At 37.8% G+C, this 19,236-nt stretch overlaps 1 protein-coding gene across 9 annotated transcripts in view; it reads left to right on the forward strand.

The window, feature by feature from the left end:
- The window catches only part of Trpm3 (transient receptor potential cation channel subfamily M member 3), a 333,483-nt gene that overhangs the window by 22,584 nt on the left and 291,663 nt on the right, over positions 1 to 19,236 (forward strand). For all 9 annotated transcript variants that reach the window (XM_004637157.2, XM_023721897.1, XM_023721896.1 and 6 more), the window contains exons 5-6: positions 1,371 to 1,495; positions 15,892 to 16,063. In XM_004637157.2, the coding sequence (XP_004637214.1) occupies positions 1,371 to 1,495; positions 15,892 to 16,063 (297 nt within the window). The remainder of the gene's footprint in view (positions 1 to 1,370; positions 1,496 to 15,891; positions 16,064 to 19,236) is intronic.

Raw genomic sequence — 19,236 nt, forward strand, 5'->3', positions numbered from 1 at the left:
CTAATGGTGGATGCTAGAGTTAGGTGCGAGAGAATAGTGGCAGAGGCGTAACAAGAAGTTGAACGTTATGGCCATAGATTTACTTGTTTTGTTTCTGTGTTTTTAGCAGCATCATTTACAAGATCCTTAGACAAGCTAACAAATAAAAATGATCTACTAATATTCTCCACAGAGTTCAACAAGAATTAATGGTTATTTATACTATTTTGTTATTTAATTTTCAAAGGGAAGCTTTTTTTTTCTCTTTTCAATTTTATGGTTATTAGAGACTTGAGGTTTTTAAACATGCATGTTCTCACCCATGATTAAATAGTCCAGTGCATTCTGCAAGTTTAGCAAATGCAGGGCATGGTTTCTGAGCTCTTCCTCTGGGCTATCCTTTAAGGCACATAAAGTTGAGTAACTCACTGACCCTGCAACCTTCCCCTGCAGAAATTTCATTATTAAAAGAGACAGGTTTCCATGCAACTATGAATCACTATGAAATATGGTAGATGATGGATTGCACTGCTAAGGATATGCAGGCTAGATATATGGAAATGGATAAGAAATCAAATCCATCTCAATGATCATATAGGGGATGGTACTAGGTATGAATTTTTCCTTGAGTAATGCAGAATTTTGATAAATACGGGTGTCTTTTCTTAGAAAATGTGTTCTGCAAGTCTTCTATAGTGATGTTCATTTGAGAGGAAAGTTAGAGTTAAGAAATTTCGCCTTTTATAAATGGTGATATATATATATATTCCCTACCCCCATTAAACTGAATCTCATCACTTTTAACTATGAAGGGGAAAAGACATTATGATAGAAGAGGAAACCAATTAGAATAAGATTTTTAAAAATACATATTTTAACATAAATTTTCCAGAGTAAGCCATCATTTTCTTACAACCAAGCTTTCCTTATTATATGATGCAAACAGACAATGACCTTGAAGTTAATAAAATCTGAGCTAAGTAACTATTTGACCTGGACCACTACACAGACTGTAGTACAGATTTATTATCATATTTTGCACAGTACATTTTGGCAAGGCACAGTTAAGGTTTTGATTTTTAAATATACAAACAGATGACTATCCTAGGAAGAAGAATCATATTCTTTTCATGGACATTGAATTATTTTATTTTTTTCACATGAAATATAAAAATTCATGGCTAGATTTCATGTCAGTCTGGCAAATCTATCTGGTTATACAGCCACAAGTTTATGTTCTCTCCTAAATCATGTAGTTTGTAAATGGCAAAATGCACATGTGGCAAAATTGTGCATTCAGTGCATTTAACCTTGGGAGAAAATTATCACGATTCCCCTTGGAATGATGGAGAGCTAAAAGACAAGATTAAGACTTCTCTGTTTGCTTGTAGGTGTCATCCGCCATGTTGGAGATGCCTTGAAGGACCATGCTTCAAAGTCCCGAGGGAAGATCTGCACCATCGGTATCGCCCCCTGGGGGATTGTGGAAAACCAAGAGGATCTGATTGGAAGAGATGTAAGTCCTGGGGCTGCCCCTTTACTACAGGAGTAAAGTTAGTATTCATATCATTCAGAGTATAGTACTTCTTGGTCCCCACCTCCCAAGTTGAAATTGATGCTACAAATTATTTATTGGGTAAATACTCCTTTCCCAAAATCTAGGTAAAGTCCATGTCAATTCATTTCAATCTACAACGGTCAAAAGAAAAATTTAACCACCTCCCTCTTCTCTTGAATCAAGCAGTGATCTTTCTTTCTGTAGCAAATCTGGAAGTCCTCTTGGTAGGCTGTATTAATTAATTTATACCTTATAACATTCGGCAATATAAACTCAATAACAGATACAGAAATGAGGACTCTCCTCACTGTGGGCTCCAGATGATCATTCAGGTGTCCTTCACCCAGTTTGAAAGAGCTGCAGAAATATTTTTCCCATTTGATCTTACAGTATTCCTACCTGCCCTTCTTTATTAAGTGCTGGGCAAGGTGTGGGCACAGTTGTATTATTCTGCACTTCAAAACACTTTGGCCAAATACAGCAAGTTGCCAGCCTGTTTCCTGTTGTGATGTTCAAGGACACACTTTGACCAAGCAGTTGACAATTTTTCCAGAAATCCAAAGCTTTTGGTTCCAATATCTTATTTCTACCCCTTCCATGGATTTCTTTATCAAAAGGAAAATTGGGATGGAGGGGAGTCTCAGGCAGCTGCCTGTTTTAAGGGATCTTTTCTGTCCCACCAGACATTTCCCTCACATAAGATAACAGATTACTATACTACTAAGTGAATGTTAATTTTAAGCTAAGAGTTCATTTCCTAGAGAATCAGAATATACTGAAATGACCTCAATACCAGAAGAATTTAATAGCACATTTTATTAACATATAATTATTTATAATGTTATGGTTCAGAAGTTATTTCGAAATATTCAGGATACCTATTGTAAATTCTGTTTACGACTCAACTGGAGCAGGGGTGTTTTAGATAAACCGAGTAAATGTCATATGATTGGTTCTGTATCGAAGAGAGAGTAATGAAATGATAATGTTGGTTGTCTGAGCATTTGTAGAAATTGTTGCCTTTCCACATTAAGTGTTAGCTTGTTCTTCCTGTAAATCTCATATGATTGCATATTACATTTGCTTGGCTTCCTGTGATAGAAAAAAGATGTCCTCATTCTTGTATGGCTTGCCAAGTCACTTCAGCATGGCACACACTGTGCCCAAAGTCATTAATCACAGCAAAGGAAGCCACAGAGAGGCTACTTGACCATAGCCAACTCAAATAAAGCCAACACTGCAAAACAAGCTAATACCTCAAGACATGAAAGTGGTAGACATACCTAGTTCAATAACTGTGAAAATCATAATGTAGAACAAAAAACGATAAAACTTGGGTAATATTATGGTACTTGCAAGAAAATATAATCAGAGTGATCAAAAATATGGAGTATATTAAATGTTTTTGTTATAGTAAAAAAAAATTTATTACCATGAATCCCCCTAAAAATTCTTCCCTTCACTGCCAGCATCCCTGTCCCACTGGTCTTTCTACTTTCTAAAGCAGTTCTGGAAGTCTTCATTCATAAGTGCTTTGCCTTTAAAAGACATAATCAAAACTATGGTGAATGCTATTGCTCACTACCATCCATTTGAAAGGCCAGCCCATAAAAATAGGCATGTCCTCAACCACTTTATTCACTGGAGCTGGCACTTCTTCTCCAAAATAAAAATGACCATGAAAGGTTAATATTTTGAATAGATTTATGACATTAGGAAAGCCACAACAGCACACTAAAACTCAAGAAGCAGCATGTCCAGCACTACTTTAGAAAGTGGAAAGAATAGTGGGATAAATATGTTTGAAGCAAGGGGTAGTATTTTAAGGGGAATTAATGATGATGTGTCTTTAACTTTAACATATTTTTTATTTCAACATATATGCCACCAAGACTGGGTGTCATGGTATATACCTATAAACCCAGCACTGGGGAGGCTGAACAAAGGAGAATCACTACAAATCTGAGCTGCTTAGTGAGACTCTGTACCAAAATACATGCGTGTGTGTGTGTGTGTGTGTGTGTGTATTTTGTATTTTTTGACAACCCTTATAAATAACTTCAAAGAAATCATTATGGATGTAATACCTGATAAAGAATTTTAGAGTGATTATTTAAAAGTTCAATGAGATCCAAGAGAATATAAATGAACTATTAAGTGAAATTAAGAAGATAATTCAGCATATGAATGAGAAATTCAGTGATAAGGTAGGTTTGGGAGGAAAAACAAAGCTTCGGAGTGAAGAGTTTAATAAATCAGAGCAAATAAAAAATAGAGCAGAAGACCTCAATAGACCAGATCATACAGAAGAAAGAATATCTGAACTTGAAGACAGGTCTTCTCAAATATTCCATTCAGATAAAAAGGGGAGAGAATGAAGAAAGCATTGCATTCAAGACTTTGGGGACACCATAAATGGACAGGTATCTGCAGTTCTGGAGTACGTGGTGGTGAGGCAATAATTAATGCTATAGTGACAGGAGACTTCCCTAATCTTGAGAAAGATGAGGACATCTGCATATTGGAAGTTTACATGACCCCAAACAGATATGACCTGAAAAGAATTTGCCACACCACAATTTAGATACAATTGACAACCTTTTAGCTACACTAACCAAAAACAGAAAGAGGAAATCCAAATAAATTCAGAGATGAAAAACACACTATAACTGATTCCACAGAAATGTCAAGGATCACTAGGAATTATTATGGCAAACCGAAAGACTAGCAGATGCACACACATTTCTGAGCACATTAAATCACGAGGACATAAAACACCTGAATAGATGAATAAGAGGAAAAAGACCACATCCCTCATTTTAAAGCCCCCCCTCTCAACAAAGAAAACAGATAGCTTCACAGCTGAATTTTGCCAAACTTTTTTCCCTTGTGGTACTGAACCTCAATATTGTAGAGAGAATATATAAAATGAGAGGGAGTATTTGCCACAATTCATTTAGCAGATGGTTACTATCAAGAATACAAAGAACTAAAAAAAAAAAGTAATTAATGAAAAAAAAAATAGAAAAATGGCCTAAACAGATACTTCTCAAATAACAAAAATAAATGACTAACGAATGTGTGGGAAAAATACCCAATATCCGCTAGCCATTGGGAAAATATAAATCTAAACTACAATGAGCTACCATCTCACCCCAGTTAGAATGTCTATTATCAAAATAAATAACAAAGGTTGACAAGGATGTGGAGAAAAAAGAAATATTACACATTGTTGGTGGGAATGTAAATTAACCCAACCATTATGCAGAACAGTACAGAACTTCCTTACAAAACTAAAAATAAATATTCCATACAATCCAGCTACCTCACTTCTAGATTTACATCCAAAGGTAATGAGATAACCACGCCAAAGAAGTAATCTGCAATCCCACATTTATTGTGGCACTGCTCACTACTGCTAAACTATGGAATTAGCCCAGGTGCCCACCAATGAATACATTAATAAGGAAAATTATGTATCAAGATGTAGATGTATCATTCGTATTGTTTATATTTGTATATTGTTATTATGTAGTATTACTTAGCCATGAAGAAAATTGGAATATTGTTACTTAGCACAAGATGAATAGAGCTGGAAGATATCATGTGAAGTGAAATAAATCAGACAGCATATGCACAGCATATTCTCTCTCACATGAGGGAACTAAAAATAAGCTATCCTGAAAGTAAAATGGTGATTTTTTTTGGTAAAACTTTGACCCATCTTGGCTGAATGTTGGCTACTCTGGTACCTTGTTTCCTATGAGTTGGTGAACTACAATATGCATAGGATTTCTTGGGCTCTTGAGTACTAACACAGTTTGCTTTTCAAATTGCAAATTAAAATAAAAAGACTGCTGGTGTTTAATATTTATGACATAGTTCAAGGTAGTGTTTGCCATTCTAACATGGTTATTAAAAATTAATGATTCACAATTATTAAGAGATATGTAAATAAAATAATCAGCACTGGAACTCCCGAAATTCAGCAAAGTAGAAAAGCTGTCTAGTAAGGTTTATAAGTAATAAGAATTTAGTTAGGATAAGTGTATTTATCATTTTTCTTCCATTGTATATATTCAAGATCACATGCGATGAACATCAAAAAATATCAGAAATCAGGTAGCAGAGGGAAAAAAAAAACAAATGTGTTATTAAAATCTTACTACTTCAGGATTCTATCAAATGATTTGAAAATTAAAATTGTTGTATTCTTAAATTCATCTCTATATTCTTAACTTGAAATGGTATAAGACTGTTAGAAATCTAATTTCTTTGAAATTTAAGAAAAGATCTAATTTCTTACATGTGATATTTTATTATACAATTTATTTCTAAATCAATGGAAAATATTTTATTTTTGAGGGCCTGGCTCTCAAATGAGCATGTCTAGAAGCTAAATATTCACATGCTACTGGACATGTTGTTAGAAGTAGAAGATTAGATGTATGAATGGTTGTTCATCTTAGTTCTTGAACATTCCTTCAGAATGGTACTATGAAGGCAAAAACCAATCTTAAACATAATGAAATATTAATTTGCCCTTAGGATTTCTAGATATTCTGCAGCATTCATCTCTCTTCCAACCTTACTTTGTAGTGAGACTAAGTCACTTGAGGGAATGAAACTCAGAAGTCAATTGAGAGCCTCAAACAGTAACTTATGAAAAAGGTATTGATAAATCTACCTGATTTTGAATTTTATGACAATTGCATCTGCAGTCATATTCCCAAACTGCATAATACAATGCTGCCTGAATGGGGCATTTTTAAATCAAGCATCTGAAATTATGTAACAATTTAAAGTAGGCCTATGGCCAGGGCTTGGCTGTTAGGGCAAAGCAATGTGGAACGTGAATAGAACACTTTTCTAAATACTTGAAGACATGCATGATCTACCAAGTGCATGACAGAACTAGTCTCAGCATTTTAATTGTACTTTCTATTCTGTTGAGTTGAGGCCTTCTTTTCTCAATATATCAAAGCAAAAGCTTTTAGTGGGAAATAATGCTACCAAGTGTAAAACCATTGGAATGTGCCACCCAAAATCCACGTGTTAAACACTTCATCCTTCAGGTGATAGCAGTGTTGCAAAGAGTGGCCTTGAGAGGGGATTCACTCCTAAAGGTCCTACTTTCACAGATTCATGAGCAAGGTTCCTATAATGGATGAGTTTTGTCACTTTTGTCATTCTCTCTTGTGCATTGTCACCCTTTCTTTGTCCTCTACATGAGATGATGTAATGAGATCCTCACTACATACAGCCCTAGATCTGGTCTTGGACTTCCCAGCCTCCAAATCTGTTAGCCATATAATTTTATGTTTAGTATAAACATTACCCAGGCCATGGCATTCTGCTACAGCAGCACAAGATAGACTAGGATGCTGAGATCAATAATATTTTGTCCTACATCTTAGACCTGAAAATATACCCTGTTTAATTTACTTAGAAGAATCCACCTCAGTGATTTCTCTTATTCCTACTGCCTCTTTCCTCCATCACAACCCATAATTGTACATTTCTCCTGAATTTAACTCAAGGCTCACTTCCCCCAAGACATCTTCTCTAATTCCATATGTAATATCACATCCCTGGTTGTAATTTTCCCATAACTGTATCCCCCAAATTTCTTAGCCTGTTGGACTTATATAACAAAATCATAGACTAGGTGGCTTATAAACAGTGGAAAGTTATTTCTTACAGTTCTGGATACTAGCCAGTGGTTCTGTTTTCTCTCATAACATAAAGAACTAGAGTCTCCATGGGGTCACTTTTATAAGAACATTAATCCTATAGTTAATGGTTGTACCCTTATAACACAATTGCTTCCCAGAAGTCCTACCTCTAAAACCATCACTTTGAGAATTAGGATTTCAACCTGTGAATGGGGGAGGGGCATAAACATTTAGTCTACTACACCAACTTAGTTAAAAATACCTCAAACTAAAGATTTCTTTTGTTACTTGTTAGTCCCCAACATAATATTTTGCATGAACATAATCCATTGATGTCATTTAAACACTAAAAAATTTTCATCTCTATATCTCTGAATATAAAAACACTATCATAACACAATTTCTATGAAAAATAATCATAACTATAGAGTATCTATAGTTTACTGAGCCCCTGAGAATGCTGTTATACTGGCATATTCTACCCTTATAAGGTTCTATTATACTCTTTTATAGCTGAATAAACTAAATATGGATGAGACCCATCCATCTCTGAAGACATCCTTATAATTATGCCAAAGATAAAGAAAATATTTTAAATCACTATGTTTTTATTTTTAGGAGAGATATCAGCAAGTACCTTACCCCTATAAACTGAACTTACAAATATGCTCAGTGAGTACTAGAGCAGTTTTCTTTATCCTTAGAGAAACTTGACCTGGATAAATGATTATGGAAAGATAAAAGAATTATAACTTTCACATAATACATTTTACATTTAGATTTGACTATAAAAAATAATTTGACCAGAACCGTATCAAATAATTTAACCATTTCTGAAGCCTTTATCATTTGTCTGTCCCAAAACAAGACTAACTTGACACAGACCAAATTAAAAATCCAAAAGAAAAAGTACTTTTCATTTTTGCTTGTGGACAGACACTATGTCTGGCTAAGATTTCCAACACATCATCTTATGTGGTCATTAAATTACTTTTCCATTCAATGTTCCACTTTCCCTTAACTATAAATTTATTTCCTTGAGCTCTGTAACCTTTAAGAGTTCTTATGTTTAATTAAAATTGTTCTTTTGATGTCATCTTTATGTTTCAAGCCAAGAAACATCAAGGTCTATATTAATTGTTAATTTGGATATAGTTATCAAATCATTATATTTGGAACTTAGTTTCTGAGGCAAGCCAAATAAGAATTCATAGTATAATGAAAAGTCCCAACAGAGGCCCCAGCATGAGGTTCATGAGACTTTTATGATTATGTTAGATAAGATATATCCAGAGGAAGTGAGAAGAAAAGGTCTCAGATGAGCCCACCCAAACCCAAGCTACATAAGACACTGTCAATGCACCTGAACCTGCCCCAGGTTCTGGGCTGACAAGGCAACTGTTAGTGGAAGATGCTTTCGATTTTAGATTTGAGCACACTGACTTTGAAGTTCCTCAAGGTATCTGCATGAAAATGTGGTGCAAGCTAATGAGCACACGGGGTGGAAGCTTAGGAGAAAAATCTGGCTACACATTTTTTAAAGCATTTCATAAAGATGGACGTTAAAGCTGTGTCACAGGATGGCATCAGCATAGGAAAGTGTGTAGAGGGAGGAGAAAAAGGGCCTGTGCCTAAAGCCTGATGAGGTCCGGAATCTAATGGCTGAGCAGAGGGTAAAGCATCCTATGAAAGAGACCAAAGAGCTGTAGAGATGTAGGAACGAAATGAGAGAGTTATGGAAACCCAGGGAATATTGAGAATAGATGAAAGGAAGCGGAAAGCAAAGTGCTTGAGAGGGTGAAGAAAGGAAAAACTTGGGAGTGTTCATCCATGGAGACAGATACTACTGGGATTACGGGGCCAACCTGGTTTAGTGATGGAGGAGGAAGCATTTTAGTTTGTTAAGGAGGAGAAGTGTAGTTGGTGGAGGTATTTCAGAGGTTCGAGGGGTAGCCAAAGGGAGGCATAATTTGAGGGATTTTTTTTTCTTCAGGAAAAGTTGGACAAGAGTTTATACACTGATGGTAGAATAAGCTATACAGATGGAGAATTAATAAAATAAATCCTAAAAGGGGCCATGACGTGTTTAAGAGTGCAGCTGAGGCTTGTGCAGTGATGTGTACTTGCAATTCAGGAGCTAAAGGAAAAACACACTGTCAAAGGGCTGGTGTCAGAATGCTGAAGCAGTTTTCTTCTGGAGATTTATCACTGAACTAAGAGCAGTAAGACAAAAAGTTTTGTAGCACTTACTCTGGGTCAGCACCTTCCTGGCCTCTTCTGCCTAGGCCGTCTTAATTCTCACAATGGCATTCAGAAGTTATTTTTCATATCTTTGTCACCTGATAGTCAACCTAAACACAAAGAAACTGGGTAACTTGCACAAAGTTTCATCACTACTAATAGGATGGTGTTATTTAAACCTAGGCCACTAATACCAATCCCCACCTACTAAGAAATATTGACACACTATCATAATAGCTGGTATGGTCCATAAACCCATTGTAAGTAAAACATCTTTTAAGTTGAAAATGCATTTACTATACCTACTCCATTCAATATCACAGCTTAGGATAGCCTACCTTAAGATGTGCTGAAAACATTTACACTCACCTGGAGCTGAGTAAAAACATCTAACACACTGTTGAATAGCTGTTGTAGCTTACTGAATATAGTACATTAATATAATGTTGGTTATTTACCTTTCAAATCAGGTAAATCTAATCAGGCTGGAAGCTGGCCAGTATCACAAGGAGAATATCATACTGCATGTCACTAAAGCAGAAAAATACCAAACTTTGAACTAAAACATCTATTGAATAAATACTATTGTCTTTGGCATCATCATAATGTAAAAATTCCTAAATTGAACCACTGGAAGTAGAGGATCATCTCTGTCTCATTGAAATGATCATAATTTGCAGTCTCTGCTTGCTTATGGTAATATTAAGAAACAGAGGATAAATGCTTAGGGCCACCCTGCTGGCGAGAGTGCAGGTGCAGTCAGATCATACGCCAAACAGACAAGGATGGAGTTCAGAGGAGAACTGAGAGAAGCCTGGAGGATTTAGCTCTAACTCCAGTGAAATAGGAACCAGAACCCATCAGAGCTCAGGGAAGGAATGCCAGACAGCATGCCAGCCTTGGGCAGGGCAACTAGAACTCATGAGAGCATGCACCTTTGTTCAGAATAGAGGGAGACAACACATTTCACAGCCTCCAAGATACTACATGGTTCTATTACTTATGGGCCAACATGTTAAAAACTACCCCCAAAACTTAATGGCTTAAGCAACAAATACTGATTGTCTGACAGGGTGGTAAGCAAAGAGTGTGAATGGTTCACCTCAATGGTTCCAGTTGTAGTTCTCTCTTGAGGTCACTCTCAAGATGGCAGTTGGATGGCAGCACCCTCTTCAGAGATTACTCTCAGGCAGTAACCTGAGATCCTGGCCACACAGACCTGCTCCTGTGGCTGCTTTATTGTGTTCACAGCATGACACAGGGCTTCCTTCAGAGTAAGTGATCTGAGAGAAAGCTAAGAGAAGTCCTTAGGAAGTCACACACCATCATTGTTTTATTCTGTCCCACAGAGGTGAAGCACTGAATCCAACCTTCCCCAAGGGAAGAGTTTCAAAAAATTTCTAAATTAACCATCGAGGTAAGCCATTCACACACAGTTTAAAGTCCCTCCCCCACTTGATATTTGGTGATTGCTAGAGAAAGGAACCCTTTTAGAACTGAAGAGCCTGTACCCACTGCCAGTATCTGGATGGCTCATGTCTCCCCTCAGGATAGGCCAAAAGGAGGTGAGTCCATTCAAGTAGAAAGCATGAAATGAGGGCTACAGAACTCTCTTTGGCAGGACAAACTTTGAGGGACATTCAAAGTGCTACCAGAGGTGTAATGGATGCTCCTGTGGATTTTAGTGGGAGTCACGCAGCCAATATCCAGGTATTCTTTGGAAATAGGTCCATGGGTTTGCTAGTTACTTGTGTGGCCTGCTGAGCTGAGAGCGATATTTGCATTTCAACGTGACCTGTTTTCTACATAAACATATAGCTGTATCGCCTGAATGGGAAATAAGCAGCCCACATCCCACTGGCAGAGGCCTTTCTCTACTAGCAGGACACAAGGAGCATTGTTTTCCACTTCATTCTCTTAGTCACCACATCCCTTTGTCTAAACACCAGAGGTTGCTTCCTATACCTCAGTCGTATTTCCTTTTTCCTGGCAGGAAGGGGTGCCTAACTTTAAGAGAATTTCAAGGCCTCTTTTGTTTCTTTCTCACCAGAGCACAGCCCTGCTTCGCTGCCTGCCTGTGTCTTTCCCGACCTCTGCCTGTGCACAGTTCTAGGTGCCTCAACTGGAAATAATCTCATCCACTGTCAGAAGGCTTCCAAGGCCCAGCTCAGCCACTAGCAAAAGGTGCCTAGCACAAAAGCCAGCCATAATATTCTCTATAAATTTTAAATCCAATTGGGTGTTTTTCCTTCAAAGACACCACATTTCTCTGCATGCCTATAGTTCCATCCATAAAATAAACACACAATTATTACTTCATAGGAATAAAGGTCCTCACAGTGCCTGGCATGCAAGAAGTGTTCAGTGAATGAATGCTCATTGTCTTGTGGTCTAAATTAAAACCACAGTTAGGGAAAAGATGACTTTCCATATTATACTCCCTCTACATGATGGCTCCCCTATAGCACAGTGATTTACAACTCACTAGGTGATAGGGCTAGGATTGTACAAGGCCTTTGATTGATGGTGTAAAAAGCAAGCTCTGACCTAGTCCATTTCTGTGTGGCATCCCAAGTAACTAAACTGCCTCTGTAAAGTGTGGCAAAATGGAAGAGACCTTGGGACAGGAGTATGTATGACTTCAACTTTGGAAACAGCGCACGTGGAACATCATTCTTCTGTGTTAGCTTGAAGTGACCAGGTGTACTGTTTAGCACAGGCCGTCCAGACTCAAGTTGAGAGATAGAAAACCTTCACAGATCAGTCAGGCCTTCTACTTTACAGATAAGAAACCTATGGGTCAAAAGTTTCTTTTAGTAAATATATTTTGAACATTATTTTGTATATTACCTAGTCACATGATAATGTCTCCTCAAGCCAGTACAGTGCTTATCATATACACTATTTCTTTATTGCAGTAAATGAGTGAATTCAAAGACTTTTTCAGGGTCACAAGTTACTGCCTACAAAAAACAGAACTAGAGCCCCCTATGCTGACTTTCTCCTCCATACTCATAGGTATGACCAGAATTTGCCTGAAAATAGCCAGGAAAGCACCCACAGGGGTCGCAGAGCAGCATCTGCGTGTCTGATTTGAGCCTATCTGAGGAATGTAATTGCAGTACCCTCCTACTGCATGGGTGTCCATGGGATTTCATTTGTCTACAGGGTCTCCGTATCAGTCTTTTTGTGCAAATGATAATATTCTCACTTGTGTTTTATATAAAAGCATTTTACCTCCACCCACCCATCCTACAGCCCCCATTACACTTCATGAGGCATCTTGGTTTAGAAAACAGGGCCTATAGAGGTCTTGGAGTTGGAATCATACTAAACAATATTTTAGCACAATATAGTGCTAAAATGGCAGACAACACGTTATGAGTAAAGAATTTTCTCATGCACTTTTTTTTTTTTTTGTATTTTTTACTAGGGAAGGGCCTACATGGTCTCACTACTAGATTGGACTCACAGTGATCTGCTTGTTTACAGTCTCCCAGGAGCTGGGATTACAAGGCACACACCACCACACCCAGTCTCAACTGCCATCTCAGTGTGCCCCAGGGGAGGGGCTGGCACAGCAGTCCTGGGGATTGAACCCCCAGCCCCTGCAGGCACTTTAATCCACTGAGCTATCTGACTGGCCCCTGACAGGGAGCTCATTCACTCTTTTTTTTTTCCATTTACTCTTAAATGATGACAAAGCAAAGAAAATTGCCATTGCTTGGAGATATTCTACTCTCTGATAGCCAGAAAATAGTAAAGGTCTAAAAACCATTTCTAGGGAGATTTCGCTTTGAGATGTAGTACTATATTTACCCGTCATGAAAATTCAGCTAATATGAGGGCCTTTCAGATAGCACTCAACCTTCGTTAACAAAGACTCCTTACCTAACCTGTGAAGCAAAAATCATTTGAGTGGCTGTCTTCGCAGTTGATGGTACCTAACCTAGATCTCCTATTTCATACAAATAAAGTGATCAGGTAAAAGCAATGAATTCATGGGCAGTAGGAATTACTATGCTCACAAAATCCTGACAGCAATGTGTGCTAGCACACAGCGTGCCTACCAGTCATGCACACCTCAGTCATCCTCACCAACACCCACCTCCACAAGGATGGCTGATTTTTAGGAGTTCTTCACAGTGACAATGACTGCATTACCTCCAAAATGTGGTCACAGAGAAAAGTTGATTTATATTCATGTTATTAAAAGATATTATTCTATTTGGAAAACAACAGAAAGAACATCAAATCTTTTGTGCATATGCAAACTGTAACTCAAAAGCAGACTGGGGCATGTTTGTAATGAAGAATATTAAATGGATTTTACAGACAAGTTGGAGCAAAATGCATTTCTCTGAAGTACTTAGGAAGTTATTTCTATCTTTTCAGTTAATCAACAAATAGTTCCAGACTACCAGCCCCTAGACACTTGGCAGAAGATGACAAAAAATAACTCCACTTTGTGTATTTTACCAATAGATGGGTGATTCTTATGCTTTGCTTATATTGATTTAAATTTCTTGAGTAGGGCCAGGGGTTGTAGCTCAGGGGTGCAGTGTTTGCCTGGCAAGCGCGACGTCATGAGTTTGATTTTAGGTACAAAAAAAAAAAAAAAAAATTCTTGTGTAAAACAGAAGTCACAGATTTATCTCAGTATTTTCTGACCACTGGTCTACAACTGAAAACTCAGCTTATGGTTGGTAAAATAAAGCAGATTAGAAGGAATTACAATTTGTAGCAGGGATGCTAGATGTCAGGTATGGTAGCAGGTCCTTTCCACACACGATCTCAGCTAATCTCCATGAGGCAAGTGGCTTAATCATTTTCTTCTTACAGATCAAAAAGTCAGACTCACAGGTATAGAAAAATGAATGCACCTTGAGACTATAATGTTAAATAAGTCAGACACACAGGTTTAAATATTGAATGGTTTCTCTTCTATGATATCACATGTGATTACTGGACACAATCAAAAGTGTTACGTGTTCATTATCAACAAGCGCAAACTCAAAGCTTTGAGTTAACCTCATATTAATACTACATGTAAAACATGAGACTGAAGCTATTTCAAAAGTTCAGGATTATATACATATTAAAATTTTACATTAAATTGATTCCCAAACAATTCAGAAAGATTGTTTTTCAGATTTGAACAAAAGCATGTCTGTCTCAAGTTTGCCTGTTTATTCATTATTTATTGAGTACACTTTATTTTCTAGACACTTGAGAACCATGAGATTTTGAATCAGCACTGAGGTCTGAAAAATGACTTACAAGCGGTCTTCACTCTTGAAGACTACCCTCACTAAATCACTCTATAATTCCTTTAACTATTCAATCTTACTGCAGCTTTCCATAGTGAGTTGTTATATTCTGAAAAAAAGAGCATCTCAACTCTATAACTAATGCACACACTGCAAAAAGGCATAAAAATAAAAATGCGGTAGCATTAATTTCTGCCCTGTCAATTTCCATGATTGAGAACAGTGATAGCTACACTAAAGCCATGTAACAAAAAGCTTGTTGAATGTTCTCTTTTTACTTCCTTGTGTGAAATTCCTTCCTAAATATTTAGAAGTAGCTTTCCAACATATCATCTTCTATTTCCATTTCAGTATAAACAGTGCAGGAAAAAGAAAGAAGAGTAGATCTTTAGAATCAGCCAGACGTCGGTGTAAATTCTGGTTCACTGTATAAAAAAACTAAAATAACTTGCTTAACCTTTCTGTTGTCACTGTTTTTTTCATTCTACACAATGAACACAGCATGTAACTTGCAGGATTCCTCCAAGGAATGGAGATAACATACAAAACAACTAGCTCACAAAAATATTGGCTTCCTTTTTATACCAAAATTCTAGAAGAACACTGAAATATTCCTGGTTTAAGTTGTGTAATTTTGGGCCTGGTTCATAACTGTCTCATAAGACATTCAACTTATTTCACACTGAAACAAGGTACCTAGTAAGAACAGTGTTGATTTTAAATAAGAAATCTTCAGATAGCTGATTAGAACCTACTGAAAAGACTACATTCTTCCATCCTCACTTCTACAGAATTGTTCTGCTGTGCCTATTAAGGTGTGGACATGATAGAGGACGAGAAACAAAATAATGAAATTTAAAAAATTATTTTTGTTCACTATCCAACAATCAACTTCAAGATGAAACAATCGTTGGCGGGCTCAGGTTTTAGTGTAAACACACAAGCTCTAATTTCTATGCAAGTGTGGTAAATATTTCTTTAAGCTCAGACTTGCTTGGTATGGAATTTTGATCAGAAATGTTGCTTCTAACTTCCACCCAAAGCAGTTCTAGGTGGAGAATGCAGACTGCACTTTCACTGTACCAAAGAAAGAAAATGTTTCTTTCTCTTCCTGTTTCCCATTCTCCTTTTCTCTGATGCATGCCCTCTTGCTTTCTGTACCCTGCAGGTCGTCCGGCCATACCAGACCATGTCAAACCCCATGAGCAAGCTCACTGTTCTCAACAGCATGCACTCCCACTTCATCCTGGCCGACAATGGGACCACAGGAAAATACGGAGCAGAGGTGAAACTCCGGAGACAACTGGAAAAGCATATTTCACTCCAGAAGATAAACACGAGTAAGTAGGCCATTGTTCCCACGGTGGTGCCTCAGAGCAAGTGGTACTGAGAGCGATTCACTTGAAGGCTGGTGTGCACCTATATTACAAAAAGTTGAAGTGTTAAACAGGGGCCATCAATTCTCCTGGGCTGGTAGTTCGAATGAGAGGAAGTTTCCGGAGGAGGATGGCTGGAGGTATAAGAAATGACTACACAATTAGTGGGCTCAGGCTCATTTCTCATGCATGAAAAATCAAAGCCCATATGGGGCTGGTGAATGTAGATGAGCTTTCTCTCCAAACGGTTCCTACACTCTTTTCACAGTACTCCAAGGAGGAAAGACACCCTAGAGAAATTGTTTCTATTTATTAAGCTATTTTGATGCCAAAAAAGAAAAAAATGGGTTTTGATCTTAGCAGAGATCGGGCTGTTCAAAGGCATTTCAAGGGAACTGAACATTCTCTAAGCCTAAGCATTCTGTTTTCACAGGAGGAATCTAATTCACCATCTTGGTGAAGCTAATTCTGTCTCTTAACTTCATGCATTCATTCACTGCTATTTCTAGATTTTATTTGTATATATATACATATTATGTGATACGTGCTACATAATTGACATCTGATGGTTGTATTAGCCTCATCAGTAACCTTGGGCTGGGTGCTCCAGTTATTGGGTGAGCATGTGAGCCGTGAAAAGGCAGAAAGGACAATGTTCTTCAGATCACTCCATGGCTGGCATTTACATGTAATCACAATATGAAAACAGTCTGTTCACCTTTACAAACTAAAATTGAATTTTTTCACAAAGGAACACGAAGCTTCAAGACAAGCTCATACTTGGTGGTAATTATATGTCCCATAAAAAAAAAAAAAAAAACTTGGACCTAATTGATTTAAACTCCAAAACCTGCAATTCCAAATAACAAAAGCTTCTCTTTGCCTAGACGAGTTTTCAGAATCCCAGTACAAAGTGGCTCAGCTGGTCTGAGTTACTCTTTGCTTCCCTGTTGTATTTTCTGTACCTGTTCCAAATGGATCTTCCTTGTTATAACCCCCTTTCTCCCAGGCCTGGGATGATAGACCCATCAAACTGCAATTTATCCTTCCTACAGTCTTGTCCCTGGTTTGCTTTTTAAGAACTACTACTGATTAAGTGGCCAGGTTTCATACTTTCATCTTTGTTCACAAAGATGTCTGGAAAAATGAATTTGGCCTGGGTCTAAAGTAAAAATTTTATTAGAAGACCCCCTTCCTGATCTATCTTTGGAAACAAAAAACATGGGAATGGCCAAGGTTAAACATTTTCTAGGGAGAAAAAGAGTAGAAAAAACTAGAAAATTGGTCCAGCGACCAGAAGACATCAAATGTAACAACACTGTTGTCACTGGGTGGTAGGTTTTAACATAAGTACTAAACTGAATTCATTACAATATTCGATACAATGGTCAGATGTTATATAACTGTTGTCACCTACATAGGTTTTTGTGGGCTATTACATTCATTCTTTTTTTTTTTTTATTTTTTTTTATTTTTTTGGCAGAACCAGGGATTGAACTCAGACCCTTGCACTTGCCAGGGAAGCGCTTATTCCACTGAGCCATCTCCCCGGCTCCATACATTCCTTCTTTTTAAACCCTTAGTTAATGGCAACTTAAATACGGGCAAGACACAAGAACATGGAAGCAGGGGACACACTCAGGGCCAAAAGTTTAGGACTCAAAATAAGAAAATCTGTCTAGAAAGGTGCTGCTGGCAGCTGAACCAGCCAGTCAGTAGTGTGGGGAGGATAACTGGGTGTGTGGCTCAATAAATTATGCCCTATCAAAAGGGACTTTAGCTGGAGTGAAAACCTAACTAGGGCTCTACTAGCTAAGCATGGTACCTTATGTGCTGCCAGAGGAAAGGGTGCCTTCTTCTAAGAGAAGGCCCCATCAGAAATGTATGTGCTTGGAAGTTTGCTTTTCTAGATGTACCTAAGGAGCTCCTGGCCTGCAGGCTGGCACCAGTGAGGAGCAGAGCTCAACAGTATGGAGTGTGAAGAACAGGCCCCAGTAGATAGCAGGACCCAGAACCCAAAATATGCTGCAGGACACAGCACCATATATAGACTGTGAGCAGATGGATCATCATAGATGTCAAATTTGGTCACAATACAAAGCACTTGCTAAACCACCAAGGCAGATAGCAGCACATGAGTACATTCATCAGTAGAGAGGCCATCAGGCATCTAAGGGTATAAAGCAAAGGAGAGGCATGAACCCAAGTATCAGGGAATTTCTTTCTTGACTGTTCTTGAGCTGTCATAGAAGCCACAGGCTGCCATTCAGTGAATATAATTAAGTGGTCAGGATTTTTACAGAACTCAATAGAGATCCTTAAAAGCATAGAAAATTAAAAAGAGGAGGGTAAAGGATTTGTTCATGAGCTGTAGTTCTAGCCTTAAACTTACAAGGGGTGGTATGACCAGCTTGTCCCAGTTTGCGTGGGACTGTTTTGAGTTTTAGCATTAGTCCTTTGTCCCTTGATCCTCTCAGGGTAGAGAAAACAGAGATGATCAGTCACCTATAAAGGAGTGACTTGTAACTTATTCCTTATATTCTGAACTCAGCCCCCAAGGCAAGGAGGGAGTGGCAAGCTCCTCTGAAGGAGGTATTTCCAAGGCTCACTGACATAGATGCCCCCATTCCCTAAGCTGCAAAGGGAAGAAGTCACAGAGAATGTAGAAGCCTTCAGGAGTGAGCTGAGGAGACAGGCTAACAGTGGGCATGGTCATAACTCAAGACAGCACGAAAGGCAGAGCAGCAACTCTGATTTCTAACCCAGACACTTTTTCCCTTATACCATGACAGGCAATAATGTCGCCCTTCCCTTCAGACATTACATCTTATAAAGTTAGTCTAAAAATGCCATTTATCTCGGGTAGGTGGATGTTCAAGAAGAACGGGGTGGTGAATGAAAGCAAGAGACAGGAAAAGGAATATTCTGGGACTGTCCTGCTTCAAGGTTGTATATGATGAGATTTTTGGACTTATGTGCAAACATGAGAAGTATAGAATTCTTTATCCTATTTTTAAAATATAATCTAATTTTTAAATTTTTTATCATATTATGTAGGGACTTAAAGTTCAACATATCAATACTTGATGAAAAATACCTGTTCCTTATTATGCCTAAGATGTTTGAAATGCAGTGAG

The sequence above is a fragment of the Octodon degus genome, unplaced genomic scaffold (genome assembly GCF_000260255.1).
Source record: "Octodon degus isolate 3935 unplaced genomic scaffold, OctDeg1.0 scaffold00087, whole genome shotgun sequence".
Taxonomy (NCBI): domain Eukaryota; kingdom Metazoa; phylum Chordata; class Mammalia; order Rodentia; family Octodontidae; genus Octodon; species Octodon degus.